The 25,736-nt window shown below is 45.0% G+C and overlaps 2 protein-coding genes across 2 annotated transcripts in view; both read right to left on the bottom strand.

Moving 5' to 3' along the window:
- LOC146963156 (uncharacterized) overlaps positions 1–25,736 on the bottom strand; it is a 123,006-nt gene that overhangs the window by 46,865 nt on the left and 50,405 nt on the right. The window lies entirely within an intron of this gene.
- LOC146963158 (protein NLRC3-like) lies at positions 1,965–24,286 on the bottom strand (the record flags this gene model as incomplete). The annotated part of the gene is made up of 5 exons (XM_085767931.1): positions 1,965–2,004; positions 2,041–2,089; positions 2,524–2,700; positions 18,613–18,786; positions 22,401–24,286. Coding segments are annotated over 4 exons (2,247 nt in total), but the record flags the coding sequence as incomplete, so codon positions are not given.

A 25,736-nucleotide genomic window follows, 5' to 3' on the forward strand; every position in this document is an offset into this window, starting at 1 on the left:
GATAAAGCTATTTAAAAGAGGATGAAAGGTGAAAGAAATCTGAACTCTCCAGGTGTGGTGTCTCCTCTGTGTCTCTAACCCTCCTCTCCTCCATGTGCATTTGTTTCCAACGAAGCCGGTGAGAGATCAATCCATGGAGCGGTGGATAAGGTTATTTATCATCTACCATGTTACCATGTGTACTATATCTGTGTAGTCTTATCTGTCATAAACAAGAGATTACGGGTTACGGGTTAGCGCGTTACGTTTGTGTGGCAGTGTCGCCATGGAGACGAGAGCTGGGACACTGGGTCGGAGGCTCTGATCTTACAAGGTTGGTTTTCAGCCAAGAGATTCTCCATTCAGGGGCGGTGCGTGGCGCAGTGGGTAGAGCGGCCGCCCCATGTAGAGGCTACAGTCCTTGCCGCAGGCGTCCCCGGTTCGAATCCCGCGTCGGGCAGACCTTTCCTGCGTGTCATTCCCCCTCTCTCTGCCTCCCCATTTCCTGTCTATCTCTACTGTCATCACTATCAAAATAAAGGCAAAAAAAAAAAGAGATTCTCCATTCTCCCTGGAACTAGTTACAAGGCATTGATTTAACCAGAACTAGGACTCTGGAGCTGGAGACAAGGGACACATGGAACTAAGGGACACAGGGAGCTGAATTAAGGTGGAAATACTACAGAGTTAAGGTGGAAATCCTACAGAGTTCCTCTCTAAAGGCCTCAGTCGACCTGAGAGTTGTCTCTAACTATGACCGTCCATCTGTGACCACAGTGGACCTGGATCTTCTGATGCTGCTCAGATCATCTCACACATGCTTTCCCCAACATGACGATGAGTACACTGGACTTTTTTTTAAAAATAAACTTTATTTGTTCTGAAATAATGGGACATCACAGAACAACATCAAGGAAAATAACAAACTTCTCCTCACTGGTATACCTCGTGACTGTGACTATACCAGGGGCCTCCGTTACACATATGACACAAATACAGTGAGTCTATATGTCTGGTCGAAAACAAAGAAAAACATGCACTCTCCAAAAAAACTCTCAGGAACAAACTGAAGAGGTGCACGGCCAGAAGATAAACTTAAAGAAACAAAAGAAAGGCCAGCAGCACTCGTGTCCTTCTCATTGTCCTTTATTGCATACTGCGTCGGCGCTTAACATACACAGACCGGTTTCGACAACGTCTTCCTCAGTACGCAATAAAGGACAATGAGAAGAACACGAGTGCTGCTGGCCTTTCTTTTGTTTCTATATGTCTGGTCTCCATGGTGATTGTAGAAGTGGAAGTCTGACAGAAACATCCAAGGTCATTTGTTAATTTAATGTGACCTCACTTTGACTTCAGCAAAGGAAGGGACAGAAACTGTCTGTGTGGATGTCCTACACTGAACAGGCTGCTCTGATTTACATGGGACAGTGAAGGGATCACACTTAAACAACTCACCCAGCAGGAGAAGTCAGTGGTCCACATTCAGAGCCAGATGGTTCTGAAAACATTTGGACGGACTCAACAGAATCAACCTGGATATTTATTTACTAAACGAAGATGACAGAAGTTAATTGATAAAGAGTCTGGTCCCTTCTGATCCAGTGGTCAGGGTTTTTATGACACTCGACATGTGTTTTTCTGGTCCATAAGTGTCAGTGTTCAAAACTGTGACGTGGTGAAGCTCTGTTTAACGTTAAAATGTAGGGGGCGGAGTCAGGGGGAGAACAGGAAGTGAATGTGAAACCATGGTGATGAATGAAGCAGTGAGAGCTGCTGACTCAGCTCTGTGATGGACACCACTGTCATGAAGACATGGAGGAGAAGAACCTTGTATTCCCTCTGGACAAGAACATGAAGACCACGAGACTTCAACCGTCTGAGTCCAACTCGTCTTCACAGTCAAAGTCATTTTATTGTGAAATTCCCCCAAACAGGAAGTTCCTCCTGAGCTGCAGCTGTGACACTGAAGAGGAACCGGAGACGATCTTGATGAGCTCTAAGTCCAGACTCACTGATGATGACCTGTCAGGGACGATGGTGGACTGGACACACACACACACACACACACACACACACACACACACACACCTCACTCTCTCATCGTGGCCTGTAGAGGAGAAGAAGGAGAAGGTTTAGGGAGGTGATGAACTCTTCAGTGTGTTTCAGCTTCTGATTGGCTGTTGACATTTGATAGAGAAACTTGTATTGATCATGTATTGAGTGAATCTGCTGATCAGTTGAGTCAGAACAAGAACAGCTGATGGTTCATATTGATTCTGGTGAACATGGAGTTTTCTAGACTCTCAGGTGAGTGACAGGTGAACCTCATTGTTCCTGTTTGACTCAACACCTTTACCTGTAACTGGATCACTGATGATTGACACATTGAAGCTGCTGCAGCGTTTTCTGTGTCTGTGACGTCACATATGATGTCATATGTGACGTCACATCCTGACAGGTTCACCTGCTGCACTTTACACTTTACATTTTATTTTACTCCCACAGTCATCAGCTGTGGAATCAGCTACAGATCAGACTCACTGCAGAGTCTCCAGTTGAAAGTCTGGACTCTTCACAAGATCACGAAGCTGCTGCAGAGCTGGAGAAGAACTCAGCTTGTTTCCACTCAGGTCCAGGTGTCTCAGGTGGGAGGGGTTGGACTTCAGAGCTGAGACCAGAGAAGAACAGCTGATCTCTGACAACCTGCAGTGCTCCAATCTGAATAAAGAATAAAAGCAGTGAGTTGAGGACAAAGCTCCTTGTTGACAGCGTTCAGTGTCTCATCATCTGTTCAGAGCTGAAGAAGCTTCAGAAAGAACAAGTTTAGAAAATCAAACTCCAACATCTGAAGCAACAGGAAGCAGTTTAAACAGTCACATAGAGAGAAAACAGCTCATTAATATTCATGAGAAGCTGCTGCTGACTCCGCCTCTTCACCTGTCAGCTCCACCTGTGGCGAGTAGGGTGAAGCTGCAGTACCGGAGTAACTGCAGTTCTAGGACCGCAGTTTCAGGACCATTCGATTTACGTCACAGCGCTTCCTACCATACACGTACGTGTATATCTATGGCTTCCTACCAAGTGGAGACTGCCGTTACCTGCTGTTAATTTTTAAAAAATTTTTTTAAAATCAAATCTCGTCTGAAGTTACTGCCGTCAGATTTATCGACTACAAATCACCTCAAACGTGCTCCTAACTACTTTCTGGGCAGTCATTGGACTCTCTCTATTCTACACTCTACTGGTCTTTTTACTAAAATTAAAGGTTGAATATGTAGAATATTTATAAAAATCTATATACAGAATGGAAGTATTGCTTTGTGGCTCAATTCTCCGCTGTTTTCCTGCCTCCTCCCGGTCGGATGCATTTGTTTCCAAACAAGCCTTTTTAATAATCAATCGGTGGATCAATGGATTATCATATACATGTTAGGATGGGTGTATTTGTGTAGTCTTATCTGTCATTAACACGTTTACTGTTGCGGACTCTCTGTGCCACCGAGCTCCTTTTTTTTTTTTTTTCACTGAGACGAGCAGTGACACCAGAGGCTCTGAGCGCAGGTTTGGTTTTCAGCAGCGGTGTGAAGGCAGAGAGCCTCCACTCAGCGCCGTAACGTAACCGTGCGGGGCCCCCCCGCGGCCGTTCGCCGCGGATGACGGCGGTGATGACGGGGGGGCGGCGGCGAGGCGATGGCCGCGATGACGGGGGGGGGTTGACAGCGGCGACAACACAGCAGAACAATCCTGCCTAGGAGCTGTCCATGGTTACTTAACCAAAAGTCTCTTGAAATATCAAACAAAGAAGAGAACTATGGACTGTGGAAGCTTGAATGGCCAAAATACAGAAGTTATCATGACGTGAACCATGTTGTGGTGTAAAAAAAAAAAAAAAAAGAAGGACCGTTGATTCGGTGGAAACTCGGCTTAACGGGCGGGGGCGGGGCCCCCACGGCATGCGGGGCCCCCCCGCCTCGCGGGGGCTGCGGGGGTATACTTTACGGCCCAGCCTCCACTCTCCCTATAACAAGCTACAAGTCATTTATTATGCTGTTAATGACGGTAAAAATGAAACATAAGGTAAATGTCCTGCATAGTTCTCCTCATGTTTGTCCTCTGATCAGAGCGGCGTCCCTAGCAACGGCTCGTTTTACCTAGCAACGGTCTTTTTCTGTTGTTGTTCTGGTAATTCTACATTTTCAACCTTTAATCAGCTCCTTTATTCATTGCCTAAACCTAATATGGCACAATTACACTTCTCACTCAAACTGATCTGGCCTGTCTACACTCTACCTGATCTTTTTACTAAACTCCAATTCCTGTGTGAACTTGTAATATAAATTTCAAATAATCGCCTTCGGAGCGGTGACTGTTTCCATAGAAACGCAGCAACTTCCGAACGTTGGGGGCGCTGTGACGTAAATCGAACGGTCCTAAAACTGCGGTCCTGAAACTGCGGTCCTAGAACTGTTGCATCCGGTGCTGCAGCTTTACACTATTCATTAGATTCACATGACGTCACTGTGTTTCTGCGCTGCCATATTTGTGTCCAAATCAGGGCAATCTGGGCACAGATCACAGCATGTCACGTTACCAGAACAAGTGGAGTAGTAGTAAAGGGCATTTTAGCAGATATTTGACCAATCTGGGAACTAAATCCTTACCAAGAAATTTCTTCACAATTGTCTTTAGGAACGTGCGTAATATCATGTCTTAAAATGTTGAAATTCAACTCCCGTGGGAAACCCCCTAAAAAACTACTCAAAGTTGGGGTACCCATAACTGGATTTTTGAGTGTTACATTTGGCCTTAAGTAACTTGTGAGGGGTCAAACTAGGGGTTTTTCATGATTCTGAGTTGATCGCAAACATTAGTTTTATGCCCAAAACACTCCTTGGTGGAGAAAAAAACAGCCACACCCACTTTTCTTGTTCATCGGAACCCCCACTACCACCAATTGATAGCTTTCATGTGACGTCACGGCCCGTATGGAACGCCCCCCTGGCGGTCAAAACAATCCACTTCCCCGCTGTCCGCGGCTTAGGACAAGGCAGAAAAACACACACTGCTCCCTGCTGCTTCAAAAATACCGGTGTTATGGCCCAACTGGTGTCTGATTTAACTGGTTACCGTACCGAACAACAGCTGTGCTGCACTTCCGTCCGCAGATTTGTCACAAATTCACAAATCAAGCCGCAGTTCACATGTTACTGCAGCGTTGTTACTATGCTTCTGTGAGTGAACCTGTTCAGGCAATCTACAGTCAGTCAGCGCCACACTACTCTGACTCTGCACAATACTGCACAGTATGACAAAGCCTTTCATGTTAAAGTTACGAACTAATGGAAAACACTCTGAAAATACGCTAAACAACATCGTCCTCGCCGCGCCACGGTCGGTCCCGACCCCCGTTACCGTGTCGCTGCCGCCGCGGGCGGTGCTGTTGCCGGTGTCCGGTGGCGGCGGTCCCGCCGGGTTACCATCGCCGCCGCCGCCGCCGGTCCCGCTGCTATCGGACCGCCGTCATCGTTACCGTCGGTAGCGGTGCGTAGCAAAGCTCCGGGGGGTAAAGGGGGGGCAGCTGGTCACCGTGCAGCCCAGCTAAGGGCTCTGGTTTGTGGGTGAGAGGAGCAGGGAGCCTGGGCTCAGTGGGCTGGAGCTCAGACTGTGGAGCTCAGCGGAGCTGCGGTACCAGGACGGTGTTCCCGCACAGGAAAGTTACAGGTACATTTCTACCACTTCAATGAGTTCAGAAACATTATTTTAAGATCAAAAAACTACAAAATGGGGCTTTTAATTAGAAACCAGTTGAGCCATAACACCGGAAATATTGGTTGCAAGCGGTGGAGGATGATGGATTGTAAACATCACCCAACTCGAGCTTCGGCAGGGAACTGGTCATCTTAAACAGCTCGTATACAGCAGCTGTATGGAGGTTATTTTCTATCATAAATCAAGAGCATATTATGTTGATTTGAGAGCATTACTTTTTGATTTGACGTTCAGAAAACTCTGCTCTCATATTCAAATTTACTCTGCTCGCGCTCAAACTATGTGCTCGATGTTTAAACCTGTGCTCTCGGATTCAAAGTTGCCCTGCTCGTGCTCAAACTTTGCTTTCGCATTCAAGTTTGCCCTGCTCGTGCTCAAACTGTGTGCTCGCACCAGCCCCCCTGTAATCCTCTCAGCAGGCACGCCGATTTTTCCCAGTGGCCACCCGTGGTACTGCAACAAAAAATCCCATGGGGCCCAAAAAGGATTTTTCCCATAGACCGCAATAGTAAAAGAGAAGCCTGTAAAACTGTTCACAGGACACCTCCGGCTGTAACCTCCGTTAATTACTAATCTTTGTATTCTATATTTTTAAGTCATGGACTTTTTATCCGTCAAAATGTTTTCTAACGGCCAGAAAAGCCACAGAAAAGTCTCATTTCTGGCCGTGACGTCACGGCTGTGTCCGTGCACCAGCAGTGCGCGGTCGTGTGTGTCTCGGGACCGAGGATGCCTGAACTAATGAGACGCTGTCCGGCGCTAAAATCACTCAGAAAAGTGGAAAACACGGCTCAAAGGTGAGTTTTTGTTTGGTCACATCAACTTTATGATATTAATGTCTCTTATTAGTCTCTTGTCAACTCGTATTCTTAAACGTAACGTTTTAATTGATGAGATCGCCTCGTAATGACTGCATTTACTGACGTGAAACCGGACTGTTTTACATTACTGCTCCTGTAAAACTCATATTTTTCAGTAATTTTAGCTTGATAAGTCATTTATGCTGTCTGTATGTGTCTGTGTGTGTCAAATGATGTCTGTATGTGTCTGTATTTGTGTGTGTCAACAGTGTCTCATCGCGGCTGATGTTCAACACCTGTTGCTCCGTTCACAACGTCCACGTTAATTTATTTTACGGCTTAATTAATGCCACGGTGGTAAAATGTAAACCGAGACATCTCCTCCATGGTCGGTGTGTGTCGTGGTGTCCTGACGGTGCAGCTGCTCCCCGTCTTCACCGGGGCCGGAGGAAGAACCATGGACGTCCTCCTCCTCCTCCTCCTCATCCTCATCCTCCTCCTCACCGTCGTCAGTGTGTGTTTGTTCAGTGTCAGTATGCTAAATGATCACTTAAACTTATAATCATATTATTAAATTGTTCGGAAAAAAACAAACATGCTTGTGACTTTTTTCTTCTTCTACCAAATCCAACATCAACTGTGTCTGGGGCATTCGTGTTTAATTCAAATGTCTGGTTCTGTAACAGCTGTATTTAGTGGACACTGATATTCTGCGTGTTGTGGAAATATTGTAAGGCTAAACTGTTGAATTACAAAGAGTCTCATCCACCTGAAGGCTTAATGATGATGATGATGATGAAACTATGAACACAGCCAGTACAGACAATTATTAAAAGGAAGATGCATTTGCCAAAGAGCTCTAACTTTCTTTAATCACAGTGTGGTTGATAAAAACAAAACACGTGTGACTAAGTTTAAATACCTCCACCAACGTCCTGTAACAACTGGTGAACTGTGCAGCAAGTTAAATATATAAAAAAGGTAAGAGTAAAGCCCTCATTACATTATTTGAGGTGTTCTGTGGTCATCTCTGTCATGTTTAACAAAAATACAGTTAATTATGATTTATTTTCCATTGTGATTTAAGCTTACAGGTTCGGACTAACTTGTTTTCAGTGTAACATCGTATATTAATTAACTGTCAAAACGATTTAACGATCATATAAACGACCGTAGTAAACCTACGATCGGCCGTCTTACATTTTAAATCATTATCTTTGTTTTAAAGTCCGTGTGAGTCTGTAAAAGTCTTAATACTCATTCCTTAAATCCACAAGTAACACATACATGAACGCGCAGCGCCAAAACTAGAACGGCGGTTGCTCGTTCTCATTGCCCCGGGGCATGATGGGAGACCGCAGAGCATCATGGGGGGTGACTCAACTGCGCATGCTCTATGGGCCCGATAACGCGGAAGTAAACCCGGAAGTCAGAAACTTTTTCGGCGTATGCGCCAGGCGAGCAACTTTCATTGAAATGAACGGCGGCCATTTTCCGGTCCGGTATCCAGTTAATATAATACATCCATGGCTCGCACTTGGTCACAGCTGCCTGCGCAGAGTGTTTCCTCTTGCGCGGAGGAAAGTCCTGCTCTCGGATCTCTGCTCTGCTCTCGGATTTTCTGTCAACTGTCAACCAATAGAAGACCGGCTACTGTTGACCAATCAGATCATCCCTACTTCTATGCTTCTTTGTGGGTGCGTTCACTGTAATTCAAGGAGCGTCACATACGGGCGGGCACTCTTTCTACCGGGTTTATCTATTTCCGCCCCACAGGCTGTTAAATGTGGCGGCTCCCTTTATGTTTTGACAACTTTTGGAATAAAATATCAGTTAATTAATACACGAGCGCCCGTGCTTTTCATTACAATAGGTAGCTATATAAACATAAACTAGCAGTAGTAGCGGATGGGTGCCTTATGTATGTTTTTTTTTTTTATCCACGTTCATCGGTATATATGTTTTATAGTCTAAATGCCAAGAGTCATTGGTAAGTGCTGTGATGGTACAGTGGTTAAGGCAGATGACAGTAGCTCTTTTTGTTGATCATGGGACCGCTGGTTCGAATCCCGGCCCTGCCGGCACCCTCATGTTATGCTATTTGATTTTTATGATTTTTTTTTTTTCATTGAAACGCTTAACAAGAGATGGTGGGTTACCATGCGTGATTAAAAACATGATGAAATGAAAATTAAAAAAATATGCCATGATGATAATAATTTTGGTGCGTGACACCCGGGGGTCAAAGCCAGGGGGCGCACTACTTTGGATCAGTGCTTTCCCAAGAAGAAAGAGACTGAGTGAGCGGGGAGACAGTCACCATGGCCGACCGAAGTACTCAAGTAAGTTTATTGTTTCATGTTGCCAGATACCTACTATATTGTACCTCTTTCATCTTTTTACAGTCTATGCTTTCATATCGTTTCAATATAGACCAATTGGGCGACATAATCGTTAGTCGAACATCCGTCATTACTGCGGTGTCAGCTCCCAGTCAGTCAGCTCTGGGCTCTGTGTGCGAAGCGGCCGTTTGAATGGAAGCGCCAAAAAGTGGACTTTTTCTCTTCTCTAGATAAGTCTAGGAAGGCTGGGAGGACATGTGCCGTCCTCGGCTGTTCTAATATCAGCAGAATACAACAACTTTAGACATAACGCAGCCCCTTACTTTAGGAGGACTGTCCATGAAGCTTTATTCATAAAAGAGCAACATCAACTGTCATTTTTAATTGTGTTGTAGATATTATACATTTCACTGATCGCAACGCAAGTGTGTGTTTTGAAAGCGAGGCTGATTTATGCATGGCCACATTAGGCTTAGCATTAGCTTCCCTGACACTACAAATTGTAGCCTATATTGAAACGATATGGAAGCATAGACTGTAAAAAGATGAAAGAGGTACAATATAGTAGGTATCTGGCAACATGAAACAATAAACTTACTTGAGTACTTCGGTCGGCCATGGTGACTGTCTCCCCGCTCACTCAGTCTCTTTCTTCTTGGGAAAGCACTGATCCAAAGTAGTGCGCCCCCTGGCTTTGACCCCCGGGTGTCACGCACCAAAATTATTATCATCATGGCATATTTTTTTAATTTTCATTTCATCATGTTTTTAATCACGCATGGTAACCCACCATCTCTTGTTAAGCGTTTCAATGAAAAAAAAAAAATCATAAAAATCAAATAGCATAACATGAGGGTGCCGGCAGGGCCGGGATTCGAACCAGCGGTCCCATGATCAACAAAAAGAGCTACTGTCATCTGCCTTAACCACTGTACCATCACAGCACTTACCAATGACTCTTGGCATTTAGACTATAAAACATATATACCGATGAACGTGGATAAAAAAAAAAACATACATAAGGCACCCATCCGCTACTACTGCTAGTTTATGTTTATATAGCTACCTATTGTAATGAAAAGCACGGGCGCTCGTGTATTAATTAACTGATATTTTATTCCAAAAGTTGTCAAAACATAAAGGGAGCCGCCACATTTAACAGCCTGTGGGGCGGAAATAGATAAACCCGGTAGAAAGAGTGCCCGCCCGTATGTGACGCTCCTTGAATTACAGTGAACGCACCCACAAAGAAGCATAGAAGTAGGGATGATCTGATTGGTCAACAGTAGCCGGTCTTCTATTGGTTGACAGTTGACAGAAAATCCGAGAGCAGAGCAGAGATCCGAGAGCAGGACTTTCCTCCGCGCAAGAGGAAACACTCTGCGCAGGCAGCTGTGACCAAGTGCGAGCACACAGTTTGAGCACGAGCAGGGCAAACTTGAATGCGAAAGCAAAGTTTGAGCACGAGCAGGGCAACTTTGAATCCGAGAGCACAGGTTTAAACATCGAGCACATAGTTTGAGCGCGAGCAGAGTAAATTTGAATATGAGAGCAGAGTTTTCTGAACGTCAAATCAAAAAGTAATGCTCTCAAATCAACATAATATGCTCTTGATTTATGATAGAAAATAACCTCCATACAGCTGGTGTTGAATATGGGTCACAAGTGCCCAAAACTTCAAAGTTGTTTTTTATATCTTCAGGGGTGCAAACTTGTCACCTTTCGGCGAAATTCGCCGTTTTGGATCCCAAATGGGTCATTTGTGTGATTCGTGTAAATCGCAATAAAATTTTTTTTTTTGAGAGGGTGGGGGGGTGGGTGCGGCGAGTCGAGGCGAGGCGAAGCAATGCTCCTGTCTCTCTAAAGCGTGTGCACCTTATCTGGATGACAACAAGTGGCAGCTCTTCTGTCCAGCAATACACACCTGAAGCTTCACTTTTCAGAAAAAACGAACTAACGCGACTGCCACAGTTTAACCAGTCAGCGGTAAACCCAGGGCTGTACAGTGCGACATCAAAACATGCCTGTGCTAAGAAATAATCTGCCCTGTAGAAAACCCGTACTGTCAGGCTTCATAAGTTCTCTTATGATTGCAGATTAGTATGCACTAATTAAAGGGGCAGAGCTTTACGAGACATTTTAGCTTTTATATTTTATAAGATAGAATTTTTGTAAGAACCACAATTAATAAATATAGGTTATATATTTCAATGAATATCTAATTGTTCTTAACATTCAGTCGCACATAGGAGTTGGCTAACTAACCATATTATTTACTGTTAGCCAACTAATAACCATTTTGGTAAGACTTTGACGCCTATCTCTATAATGCATTAAAACCATACTTATAATGAGTTTAATGTGGTTATAGCATTGTATAACTACAATTATAAACATTCATAAATGATCATAATATTTTATAACAATAATCAATACTTCATAACAATAATCATAACACACTATAAAACATTTTATTGTGACTTATAAGGTCAGGTATTATAATACATTATAATTGTTAGTAACTCACTGACAATGCCCACATCGATAATACATTATAAATATAGTTATAATGTGTTATAATTGTCTTATAAAAGTGTATAACCATCATTATAAATACTCATAAATTATCATAAGGCTTTATAACATTTAGCATAACACATTATAGAGCATTTTATAAAGTATTATAATAGAGTTATAATGCTCTATGATGTGTTATGCTTATTGTTATAAAGCCTTATGATAATTTATGAGTGTTTATTATGATAGTTATACACGATTATAAGCCAATTATAACACATTATAACTATAATGCATAAATGTGGGCATTATCAGCGAGTTACTAACAATAATGTATTATAATACCTGACCTTAATAGTCATGATAAAATGCTTTATAGTGTGTTATGATTATTGTTAGAAAGCATTATGATCATTTATGAGTGTTTATAACTATACAGTGCTATAACTGCATTATAACTCATTATAAGTATGATAATAATGCATTATAGAGATAGGCATCAAATAAAGTGTTACCACAATTTTTAAGTTTCTTATGCATGTTATCAATAACAATAACTATTAATAAAAACACAGACATGTAAAAAAAACAAAAAAAAACGTAATGGAAACACTGTGGTCACAGCTGACCACAGCTAGCCACAGCGGTCCATGATAGCAAATTTGCTGAAAAGTTGCAGTGGCAAGGCCAAAGAATTCATGATTGAATTTGCATTAATAGTTGCAATCGTGACATCATAAAATCCTGGAGGGTGTGTATGTCCTATAGAAAAAAGGGTAGAATAAAAGTTATATTATATTGAGTATTTAGTAATATGTAACACAACCTCTGCAATGATAAGGAATAGCTTCTCTGCAATACATTCTATTGGTGGTAGCTAGTGGGGATTCCGATGAACAAGAAAAGTGGGTGTGGCTGTTTTTTTCTCCACAGAGGAGTGTTTTGGGCGTAAAACTAATGTTTGCGATCAACTCAGAATCATGAAAAACCCCTAGTTTGACCCCTCACAAGTTACTTAAGGCCAAATTTAACATTACGGAATGTTCAAAAATCCAGTTACGGGTACCCCAACTTTGAGTAGTTTTTTAGGGGGTTTCCCACAGGAGTTGAATTTCAACATTTTAAGACATGATATTACGCACGTTCCTAAAGACAATTGTGAAGAAATTTCTTGGTAAGGATTTAGTTCCCAGTTTTTCATATGTTGCCCTTACTATAGGAGGAAATCAGCAAGAGACCGAAAATTGACGTTATTTGAAAGATGCCAGGATTATATTGTGCTGTTGACTGTGATAGCAGTCGCCAAAAAAAACCCCGCACTGCAGTTTTATTCCATCCCAAAAGACGTAAAGTTATAGGCGGAATAAATGGTTGACTGCAGGCAGTCTATCAGTGGCAGCATGGGCTGTGACAAGTCTCACAAAAAAGAGGGGATTCACTTTTTTTTTATTAACATGGATATATTTAATTTGTATTTTGATTACTTTTTTATTAATTACTCACTGATTCTGCATTTAGGGTCTTTTATTTCTGTATAACAGACCGTTGCTAAGTAAAACGGGCCGTTGCTAGGGACGCCGCTCTGATCAGCGGAGCAGGGCAGAAGAACTATCAAGGATTTTTACCTTGTGTTTCATTTTTACCAGCTTCAGACTAATTGTGATGTTAGAAAAATGACCTGTAGCTTGTTAGAGGGAGAGTGGAGGCTCTCTGCCTCCCTCACCGCTGCTGGAACCAAACCTGCGATCAGAGCGGACAGAGCGGACGGGCCAGCGCAGTGTCACAGCTGTGACCAGCTACGGTGTACATTTTAGGACATCCTCAGGATCAGACTTCAGTGTCAGACCTCAGATGAAAAGGTATATGGTCTGAGGAAAACCTCTGTCATACTCGCACCAAACTTCATCAGGTCTTCATCACTAAGCCTTCAGAGTTAGACTGAACGGCCTCACACGTTACGCTGTCAATTATAAGATCTCAGAATCATCATGAACGGCATCGCACGTTACGCTGTCATTTATAAGCTCTCAGAATCATCATGAACGGCCTCACACGTTACGCCGTCATTTATAAGCTCTCAGAATCATCATGAACGGCCTCACACGTTACGCCGTCATTTATAAGCTCTCAGAATCATCATGAACGGCCTCACACGTTACGCCGTCATCTATAAGCTCTCAGAATCATCATGAACGGCCTCACACGTTACGCCGTCATCTATAAGCTCTCAGAATCATCATGAACGGCCTCACACGTTACGCCGTCATCTATAAGCTCTCAGAATCATCATGAACGGCCTCACACGTTACGCCGTCATCTATAAGCTCTCAGAATCATCATGAACGGCATCATGAAAAAATATGTCACAGTGTGTATCAGGACAACAGCTGATTCGCCAGCAACGACGCTGAAGTTCGCTTCCAACACACACACACACACACACACACACACACACACACACACACACACACACACACACACACACACACACACACAGGAATGAGTTTTGAAGCGGGCCGACATATAGGCTAGTGAGTGTAGATTCATTGATAAAACTGTAAGGCACACACAATGCCATAGCCTACAGTACACTATTTTCAACATATGTAATGTTGTGTGTCGTTTTTTTTAATGATTATTATTATAACTCTCAGTTAATGTTGGCTACTAACTAATTTCCACTAATTTATCCATAAATGGACGAAGTGTTTCACCGGCGAGGATTACGCGCGACTATTACGCACAGCTTAATAGAAATTTGCAGCAGTGACAGAACATGCAACTTAAAAGAGGCCGCATCAAATGCAAAATAAATCAGAATCCAGCACTCATAACAGTAGGGATGGATGGTCCAGACCTACGGAGCCCGAGATATTGTGGAATTTTCTGACTGACATGGTTGGATGAGAAACTGAGCTGGCGCGAGTGTGAGGAAGAGTGGGTCTGTGTGTGTGTATGCAGAGTGCGAACTACGGGGAGGCCGGGGGGCGGGGGGGGGGGGGTCTAAAATATTGGCAAAATGCTGTTGGCTATATTGTTCCCTGCTGCTGAACATCGGATTTTTACATGCAAGTCCTTTGTTTTCCTATTATATTGGTGTCAGGCAAACACGGCGCACCGTCTCTCACTCTCTTTCTCTCTCTGTCGCGCTCTCTCACGTGCACACACACACACACACACACACACACACACACACACACACACACACACACACACACACACACACACACACACACACACCTCAGACCCTCAGTTTCTCATTTGTTTGTTTGTTTGCTTGTCATCGGGCCCCCATTCAGTGCTGGACTCTGAATTATTTTGCATTTGGTGCGGCTTCTTTTATAAGTTGTTCTGTCACTTCTGCAAATGTCTATGGGAAAGACCCCCTCCCCCACCCCGGCCCCTACTCCTCCCACTACGAATCACCTCTGCTGTGCGTAATAGTCGCGCGCGCGTAATGACAGCTCCTCGCCGGTGAAATACATCGTCCATCGTCCGTTTATGGATAAATGAGTGGAAATTAAGCCTACATTAACTGAGAGTTATAATAATAATCATTAAAAAAACGACACACAACATTACATATGTTGAAAATAGTGTACTGTAGGCTATGGCATTGTGTGTGCCTTACAGTTTTATCAATGAATCTACACTCACTAGCCTATATGTCGGCCCGCTTCAAAACTCATTCCTGTGTGTGTGTGTGTGTGTGTGTGTGTGTGTGTGTGTGTGTGTGTGTGTGTGTGTGTGTGTGTTGGAAGCGAACTTCAGCGTCGTTGCTGGCGAATCAGCTGTTGTCCTGATACACACTGTGACATATTTTTTCATGATGCCGTTCATGATGATTCTGAGAGCTTATAGATGACGGCGTAACGTGTGAGGCCGTTCATGATGATTCTGAGAGCTTATAAATGACGTCGTAACGTGTGAGGCCGTTCATGATGATTCTGAGAGCTTATAGATGACGGCGTAACGTGTGAGGCCGTTCATGATGATTCTGAGAGCTTATAGATGACGGCGTAACGTGTGAGGCCGTTCATGATGATTCTGAGAGCTTATAAATGACGGCGTAACGTGTGAGGCCGTTCATGATGATTCTGAGAGCTTATAAATGACGGCGTAACGTGTGAGGCCGTTCATGATGATTCTGAGAGCTTATAGATGACGGCGTAACGTGTGAGGCCGTTCATGATGATTCTGAGAGCTTATAAATGACGGCGTAACGTGTGAGGCCGTTCATGATGATTCTGAGAGCTTATAGATGACGGCGTAACGTGTGAGGCCGTTCATGATGATTCTGAGAGCTTATAAATGACAGCGTAACGTGTGAGGCCGTTCATGATGATTCTGAGAGCTTATAAATGACGGCGTAACGTGTGAGGCCGTTCATGATGATTCTGAGAGCTTATAGATGACGGCGTAACGTGTGAGGCCGTTCATGATGATTCTGAGAGCTTATAAATGACGGCGTAACGTGTGAGGCCGTTCATGATGATTCTGAGAGCTTATAAATGACGGCGTAACGTGTGAGGCCGTTCATGATGATTCTGAGAGCTTATAAATGACAGCGTAACGTGTGAGGCCGTTCATGATGATTCTGAGAGCTTATAGATGACGGCGTAACGTGTGAGGCCGTTGAGGCTGATTCTGAGAGCTTATAAATGACAGCGTAACGTGCGATGCCGTTGAGGCTGATTCTGAGAGCTTATAATTGACAGCGTAACGTGTGAGGCCGTTCAGTCTAACTCTGAAGGCTTAGTGATGAAGACCTGATGAAGTTTGGTGCGAGTATGACAGAGGTTTTCCTCAGACCATATACCTTTTCATCTGAGGTCTGACACTGAAGTCTGATCCTGAGGATGTCCTAAAATGTACACCGTACCAGCGTGTCTGTGCCACCGCGAGTCCGTGACACAAACGTGTCCCGTATCGTCATCTCTTATGACAGACAGGACGACATAAATGCGCACATCGTAACATTTACATGATAATTCATCAATCTACTGATTGATTATCAAAAGCTCGTTGAAAACAACTACACACGAGTCGACCGGGGGGAGAGTGAGGAGCAAACAGCGGAGAAGTGACCAGACTAAGGACTTTGATCAACATTACGTCTCAAATTAATTAATTAATTCATAAACTGTGTAATAAGTGGTTAGTCTGTTGAGTTAGTCTGTTGTTATAGAGATATAAACCCAGACAGGATGTATGAAACCCTGTCATTTTGTCAAGAAACTGTCATTTCCATCCTGCGGTTTGCATGCTGTCATATGAGGAGACCTGTCAAATCGGACACAAATATGGCGGCGGTCCCTTCGACGTGACGTCACTGCAACCCATGAATTGCCTGTGGCTCCATCCAGACAAACTCATGTTGAGCAGCCACATTGACCAGAGGTTTACTGACGATGCTCAACATGTGAGGCTGAACTCTGTTGCCATGACAACAAACATGTGAGGCTGAACTCTGTTGCCATGACAACAAACACGTGAGGCTGAACTCTGTTGCCATGACAACAAACATATAGAAACATGTTGAATGATGCTCAGAGACAAAAACCTTCTGACTTAACAGACTGAACCTGCTCCAACTTCTACTCAGAGCTGAAACCAGCACGCACACACACACACACACACACCTGCTTATTGTCATGATCCACGTCCTTTGTGTTCCATGTCGTGTGTGATGTTATTCCCTGTGTCTTGTCTTAGTGTTGTGTTCTCTGTGTAGATTTCCTGTTTTATTTTGAAGTTGCATGTCCTGTTTTCCTGTGTGTCTTGGACTGTCTTTCATTCTCTGTTAGGTTCCTGTTCCCTGTTTTACTTGTGTCTTACTCCTGTCTTCCTGTTAAGTTTCCCGCCCGTTTGATTACTTCATGTGTCTCACCTGTGTCTGATCGCACCACCCTTGTGTATATAACCTCTGTGTTTCCCATTGTCCCTTGTTGCGTCATTGTGGTATCCCTTGTTCCCGGTGCGTTCCTGTCGTCCCTGAGACTGTTGTCGTGGAAAATAAAGACCTTTTTGTCACTACCCTGCTCGTGAGTCTGCATTTGGGTCCAGCCTTCTACCTCAACCCTGACACTTATTACCATGACGACCCTCAGTGTGGATCTGTAGCCTATAATATCACAGCTTTCACATCACATGCATCTGAGAACAGAAGTTAAACAGAGTCTGACCCCAGAGTCTCCAGTCTACAGTCTGGACTCTCCAGAAAACCACTCAGATCCTTCACTCCTGAATCCTGCAGGTCGTTGTAGCTCAGGTCCAGGTGTCTCAGGTGGGAGGGGTTGGACTTCAGAGCTGAGCCCAGAGAAGAACAGCTGATCTCTGACAACCCGCACCACTCCAATCTGAATAAAGAATAAAAGCAGATGATTAAATGATTGACAATTTTTCAGATCACATGCATGCACACACGCACACACACACACACACACACACACACACACACACACACACACACACACACACACACACACACACACACACACACACACACACAGAGTCTGACCTCAGAGTCTCCAGTCTACAGTCTGGACTCTCCAGAAAACCACTCAGATCCTTCACTCCTGAATCCTGCAGGTTGTTTCCTCTCAGGTCCAGGTGTCTCAGGTGGGAGGGGTTGGACTTCAGAGCTGAGACCAGAGAAGAACAGCTGATCTCTGACAACCAGCAGCCCTGCAATCTGCATAAAGAATAAAAGCAGTGAGTTGAAGACAAAGCACCTTGTTGACAGCGTTCAGTGTCTCATCATCCGTTCAGAGCTGAAGAAGCTTTTTTTTTTAAGTATATTTTTTGGCAATTTTGCCTTTATTTGACAGTACATAGTACTAGTGAGACAGACAGGAAAGGGGGAGGCAGAGAGAGGGGGAACGACATGCAGGAAAGGTCTGCCCGACGCGGGATTCGAACCGGGGACGCCTGCGTTGAGGACTGTAGCCTCTACATGGGGCGGCCGCCTTAACCCCCAGAGCTGAAGAAGCTTGAAGTGAAACTAAGTGAGTGGTCATGTGACCACCACCATCACCATCATCATCATCATCATCATCATCATCATCATCATCATCATCATCATCATCATCATCATCATCATCATCCTCTGACCCTTCACCTTCTACCAGCTGCAGTAACATGGAGTCAGAAACTGAACTGAACACAGACAAAAGTCCAACAGGTCCAGTCAGTGAACTCACCTCAGAGTCTCCAGTCGACAGTTTGGACTCTCCAGTCCAGCACAAAGAACCTTCACTGATGAGTCACTCAGGATGTTTTTACTCAGGTCCAGGTGTCTCAGGTGGGAGGGGTTGGACTTCAGAGCTGAGGCCACGATTTCACAGTGACTCTCTGAGACTGAACAACCAACAAGTCTGTGAAGAGAGAAAATATGAAACCTGTTGAATGAAATGAGATGAAAGCTGCAGTAAAAACACAGTTGATGCATCTGATGACAGGACGTGATGATGTGATGAACATCTGAGCTTCAGCTCATCTTCTCTCAGTTTGATCCTCATCACTCACAACTGCAGTCTGAGGCTCTGTTGACTCTCAGTGACACTTTGTGAGTCTGTGTTGTGTTGCGTTGCGTTGCTTCATGAGCTTTTATTTTGAGCTTCATCTCCTCTCTTGGTTTTCTGGTAGGAGGGTGTTAGGTAACACACCTGTCAGTGGCTCTGACCACACTGAGCCCCTCCCCCCCTGCTCAGGAGGTGAACTGGTCATAGTGGACCATGTCTACAACAGACCGGTGGGTGCAAGGGCGTCAGTTTACTTTGAAAAGTGGTGGGGACAATGACCATATAGCCTACCCCCCCCCCCCCCCCCCCATGCGGCTGGACTCACAGGCATTTTTTTTTTTTTTAATTCTCCGCCGGACCACGGCAGAAAAAAAAAAAAAAAGAAGAAGCCCGTAGTTGTGTTTAGAGACGTGACACAGGTGGGGCATGACAAGCTGGTGATCAGCTGTGGTCATTGAATTGTTAGACTACACTACAGTAGGTAATTTAAATTTGCGCATCTGTGTTTTTTTCCTTTTTATTTTTTATAACATCTATGCGCATCGAGAGTGAGTGAGAAACAGAGAAACAGCGGGTGCACCAGATGATTGCCAACCGGCAAAAACTGAAACGAGACGGTTATAGAGAGGAAAAACACACAATATAGGCTACAATATATGTCCAAAAGACTTTGTCCCGTGGTCACGACGTGAGTGAGGAAGGATCGGGTGGGGGCTAAGGTGATGAGGAACTGTCACTGTCAGCAGCTGCTCCAAACAGACACGTTACAAACTTTATTTTGAAGGGACAGATTAGATGTTGATTTCGTTAACAGTGACTTTGCACCCAAACATTAAGCAATAAGCATATATCGGGTGCTGTCTCATCCGATAATCGACCCCGAGTGGAGGCTCGCGCTTCAGTTCGGCGTCTGTTCTATTTTTCACGCGAGCCGTGAGCGCCGTTGTCAAGCTGGACAGACGGATCGTACCTGACAGGAAGTCGGGCACAGAAAAGGCGAGAGAATCCTGTCAATTTTCAAAATAAAATGATGATTACCAGTAATTAAGTTGTTGCTTGTCCGTCTATTAATATTTGTCAGTTGCGTCTGCACACGAGACACACACACACACACATCCATACATACAGAGCTAGAGACAGACCTGTGTGTGTGGAAAACCGAGTACAGACGAGTGGTCGATGTTTTACTGGCGAGGAGAGAGAGAAGCAGCTCCCTGTGTAACCAGCCAAGCGCCTGCGAGGACGCGCGCAGCGCGCCGCTCCGGGCTGTGAGAACTACTTTAATCAAAGCTACATTGTTGCGAATTCGCTCCGGCAGAAGCTCTGAGCCGTGCACACTGTTTCGGCTGCCTATTTTGTCATAGTTTATCAACGTTTTTTTGTCATTCTTCATTAGGATAATGTAGCAGTAGGTCACCAGGAGCAGCAGAGAGCAGAGACCAATCAGAGGAGACAGGAACTGAGGAGAGGCTAATTAATAGCAGGTGTGACTCCAGGAGTCACTCTCTCCAAATCCTTTGTGTGGCTGTGACTGTTGACTCTCTGCTCTGGTAAGATAGACTTTTGGGGTTTTTAGAATTGTTTTATCAGGGTAGTATTTTAATTGTTAGGGTAATGTAGGGGTGCATTCATGCACCCTGAGGTATCTGTGTTTTAATGATTTTAATTGTGGGTCTATCATTTGTTTGTAGGACTAAACCTTAACTGTTTTAAAATACAGAGGTATGTAAAAAATCATCATTTAAACCTCATACTTTTATGTCCTACAAACTATATTAACAGTGTTTTATTTTGCTTTTAGGCAAAGCACTGACTGCCGTTTATTTTAGTTTAGTATTTTATATTTTAGCCATATTGATTTTATTGTCTTTTATTATTTTAAATTAGAGTTTGCTTAGTTTTAGGATTTTAACATTCTGTCCTCTTCTGTTTCTAGTGTTGCGGCTGGTGGGGTCCTCCATTCACCGGTGTGGTTGAGATGCTGGGAGTTCACTTTAGATGGTGATATGGTTTGTGGTTGCACATTTAATTAGTGTGGTGTCTTTATTTGATTGTGTTGGGTTTATATTTCTTTTTGATATTTAGTTTACTCCCAGTGTCCTAGGCAGTGGGTGGTTGGTCCCCCAGCCGTGATATGACTGTCTGTCTTCTTATTCTTCATTGACTGTGTTATTTTAGAATTTGATTTATTGTAAATAAATGGCATGTTATGATTGACCCACACTGACCGTTGTGGCCTCCTTAATTGAAGCCTCTGTGTGCTGAACATCCTCAAGGTTACAATAATGTTAAGTTAATTTTGTGGTGGGGACAAAATTGTTCTTGACAAAAAGTGGTGGGGACATGTCCCCAGCGTAAATGATGCCTATGGGTGGGTGAACTGGTCATAGTGGACCGTGTCTACAACAGACCGGTGGGTGAACTGGTCATAGTGGACCTGTCTACAACAGACCGGTGGGTGAACTGGTCATAGTGGACCGTGTCTATAACAGACCGGTGGGTGAACTGGTCATAGTGGACCGTGTCTACAACAGACCGGTGGGTGAACTGGTCATAGTGGACCTGTCTACAACAGACCGGTGGGTGAACTGGTCATAGTGGACTGTGTCTACAACAGACCGGTGGGTGAACTGGTCATAGTGGACCGTGTCTATAACAGACCGGTGGGTGAACTGAGCTGAGCTCCTCCTGCTTCAACATCACTCTGGTGTTCAGCAGCAGATCAGTAACACAGTCTCTGACAGTGAGAACAGTGACACACTGGTTACACTCAGTCCTCTCTGTGATGCATTCAAAGACAGACAGATGACGACTTCTATTGTTTCTATTCACTGTGCTGCTGCAATACTGCAGGATCCTCCACCGTGGGATCAATAAATATACCAATACCAATCAATAAACTTTTGGCAACACTTGGTGCTACTGTGGTGGTCGAATATAAAACTTGATGCTGTCTTTACATGACATTGTTCTTGTTGTTACGAGTGCCTCTCTTAGCCCTGTTGCTTCGGGCCTAGACTGCTGTTTCCCATGATGCATTGAGGGCTCTCATTACATCATCTCTTTATTGTTTGGTCCCTGGACGTCCTCCATGTTCATCAGGACTTCAGTCTTCTCTAGATACAGACGACAGCTTCACTTCTGTCTAACTCTTCACGTGCTCTTCAAACCTGTCACCTGAGTCAGTGTGGGCGGAGTCTGAAGATGACATCACCTGATGACACCAATCAGACTGCACATAGCTGCCTTTGAGACACTAAAGGGTTAAAACTACGGTTCATGTGCAGTCGTACTAACACCTGGAAACACTGAGGTGGAAGATTTGAATAAAACCTAAAACTCAACATAAAATCTTCAAAATAACTGTTAATTAAACATTAATTAATTAAACAGCAACGCAAAATGAAAATAAATGTATTTGAACTTGACTACTGATCAATAATTATATTGATCATGTCTGGACTCACTCAGCCTTCCTGCAGTTCCTCACAGCTGGGATCAGTCTCAGTCGTCCCTCCTCTGATGTGTTGTACTTGTCCAGGTCCAACTCGTCCAGAACCTGCTCTGACATCTGCAGCATGTAGGCCAGAGCTGAACACTGGATTAAAGACAGGTACTGTGATCTGTTCTTTGACTTCAGGAACTGTTGGATCTCCTGATGAACTGACTGGTCCTTCATCTCCGTCAGACAGTGGAAGATGTTGATGCTTCTGTCAGGAGAGATGTTTGTCTTCCTCATCTCCTTCAGGTTGTTGATGGTTCTCTGGATGGTTTCTGGACTGTTGTCTGTCTGACCCAGTAGACCTCCTAACAGCCTCTGGTTGGACTCCAGAGAGAGGCCATGAAGGAAGCGAACAAACAGGTCCAGGTGACCGTTTCTACTGCTGAGGGATTTCTCCATGGCTCTCCACAGGAAGACATCCAGGGTTGAAACATCATGTTGTTCTCCCAGGAACTTCTTGAGGTCTTGTGTGTTCCTGTTGGTGAAACAGTGGAACATGTAGACTGCAGCCAGAAACTCCTGAACACTCAGATGAACAAAGCAGTAGACTGTTTTCTGGAAGATCACACTCTCTCTTTTGAAGATCTCAGTACAGAGTCCTGAGTTCACCAAGGCCTCTGTGACATCCAGACCACACTGCTCCAGGTCTTCTTGGTAGAACATGATGTTTCCTTCCTGCAGCTGTTCAAACGCCAGCCTCCCCAGCTTCAGAAGAACTTCCCTGTCGGCCTCCGTCAGCTCCTGTGGACTCGTCTCATGTCCTTCACCGTACTTGTTGTTCTTCCTCTTTGTCTGGACCAGCAGGAAGTGTGAGAACAGGTCCGTCGTGGTCTTGGGCAGCTCTCCTCTCTGGTCTGTGGTCAACATGTGCTCCAGAACTGTAGCACTGATCCAGCAGAAGACTGGGACTTGACACATGATGTGGAGGGTCCTGGACGTCTTGATGTGTGAGATGATTCTTCTGGACAGATCTTTATCACTGGACCTCCTCCTGAAGTACTCCTCTATCTGGGCGTCAGTGAAGCCTCGGACCTCTGTTACCCTGTCAACACATGTAGGAGGGATCTGATTGGCTGCTGCAGGTCTGGAGGTGATCCAGACCAGAGCTGAGGGAAGCAGATTCCCCTGGATGAGGTTTGTCAGCAGCACGTTGACTGATGACGTCTGTGTGACATCAGACACAACCTCCCTGTTTTTGAAGTCCAGTGACAGTCGGCTTTCATCCAGGCCGTCAAAGATGAAGAGAAGTTTACAGACAGCCAGCTGCTCTGCTGTGACCTTCTGTAATGTTGGATGGAAAACATGGAGCAGCCTGAGAAGACTCAACCGCTGATCTCTGATCAGGTTCAGCTCCCTGAACGAAAGCAGAACCAGCAGACTGACATCTTGGTTCTCCAAGCCCTCGGCCCAGTCCAGAGTGAACTTCTGCACCAAGAAGGTTTTTCCAACGCCAGCGACGCCGTTGGTCAGAACCACTCTGATGATGGGTCTCTGTTGGACAGGTGAGACCTTAGAGACGTCCTCTCTCTGTTGGACAGGTGAGACCGTAGAGACGTCCTCTCTCTGTTGGACAGGTGAGACCGTAGAGACGTCCTCTCTCTGTTGGACAGGTGAGACCGTAGAGACGTCCTCTCTCTGTTGGACAGGTGAGACCGTAGAGACGTCCTCTCTCTGTTGGACAGGTGAGACCGTAGAGACGTCCTCTCTCTGTTGGACAGGTGAGACCTTAGAGACGTCCTCTCTCCGTTGGACAGGTGAGACTGTAGAGACGTCCTCTCTCTGTTGGACAGGTGAGACCGTAGAGACGTCCTCTCTCTGCTGGACAGGTGAGACCGTAGAGACGTCCTCTCTCCGTTGGACAGGTGAGACCCTAGAGAGGTCCTCTCTCTGTTGGACAGGTGAGACGTCCTCTCTCTGTTGGACAGGTGAGACCGTAGAGACATCCTCTCTCTGGTGGACAGGTGAGACAGTAGAGACGTCCTCTCTCTGTTGGACAGTTGAGACAGTAGAGACGTCCTCTCTCTGTTGGACAGGTGAGACCGTAGAGACGTCCTCTCTCTGTTGGACAGGTGAGACCGTAGAGACGTCCTCTCTCTGTTGGACAGTTGAGACAGTAGAGACGTCCTCTCTCTGGTGGACAGGTGAGACAGTAGAGACGTCGTCTCTCTGTTGGACAGGTGAGACTGTAGAGACTTTGACTCTGTGTTGGACAGGTGAGACCGTAGAGACGTCCGCTCTCTGTTGGACAGAGACCGTAGAGACGTCCTCTCTCTGTTGGACAGGTGAGACAGTAGAGACGTCCTCTCTCTGGTGGACAGGTGAGACAGTAGAGACGTCGTCTCTCTGTTGGACAGGTGAGACTGTAGAGACTTTGACTCTGTGTTGGACAGGTGAGACCGTAGAGACGTCCGCTCTCTGTTGGACAGGTGAGACCGTAGAGACGTCCTCTCTCTGTTGGACAGAGACCGTAGAGACGTCCTCTCTCTGTTGGACAGGTGAGACAGTAGAGACGTCCTCTCTCTGTTGGACAGGTGAGACTGTAGAGACGTCCTCTCTCTGTTGGACAGGTGAGACTGTAGAGACGTCCTCTCTCTGGTGGACAGGTGAGACTGTAGAGACGTCCTCTCTCTGTTGGACAGGTGAGACCGTAGAGACGTCCTCTCTCTGTTGGACAGGTGAGACCGTAGAGACGTCCTCTCTCTGTTGGACAGGTGAGACAGTAGAGACGTCCTCTCTCTGGTGGACAGGTGAGACTGTAGAGACGTCCTCTCTCTGTTGGACAGGTGAGACCGTAGAGACGTCCTCTCTCTGTTGGACAGGTGAGACCGTAGAGACGTCCTCTCTCTGTTGGACAGGTGAGACCGTAGAGACGTCCTCTCTCTGTTGGACAGGTGAGACCGTAGAGACGTCCTCTCTCTGTTGGACAGTTAAGTCTTTAAAGATGTCGTTGCACTTGATTGGAGTGTCATGGAGGGTCTTCTTCTTGGACGTTGTCTCCAGCTGTCTCACCTCATGTTGGGTATTAACCTCTTCACTCTGTCCCTCTGTGATGTAGAGCTCAGTGTAGATCCTGTTGAGGAGGGTTTCACTTCCTGTTCCACTTCCTGTTCCACTTCCTGTTCCCTCCGTTCCTTCAGTCACTCGTTCACATCTGCTCCTCAGACTGATCTTATGTTGATCTAAAACCTCCTGCAGACCACCATCTGCTGAGAGAGAAGAGACAGAGTCAGACTGAAGACAGAGAGTCTGACAATCTGATCAGATTATTTTCATCAGCTACAGAAAAACTACAGACAACAAA

This window comes from Trachurus japonicus, chromosome 22 (genome assembly GCF_045865225.1).
Source record: "Trachurus japonicus isolate A0001 chromosome 22, Traja_1.0".
Classification (NCBI taxonomy): Eukaryota; Metazoa; Chordata; class Actinopteri; order Carangiformes; family Carangidae; genus Trachurus; species Trachurus japonicus.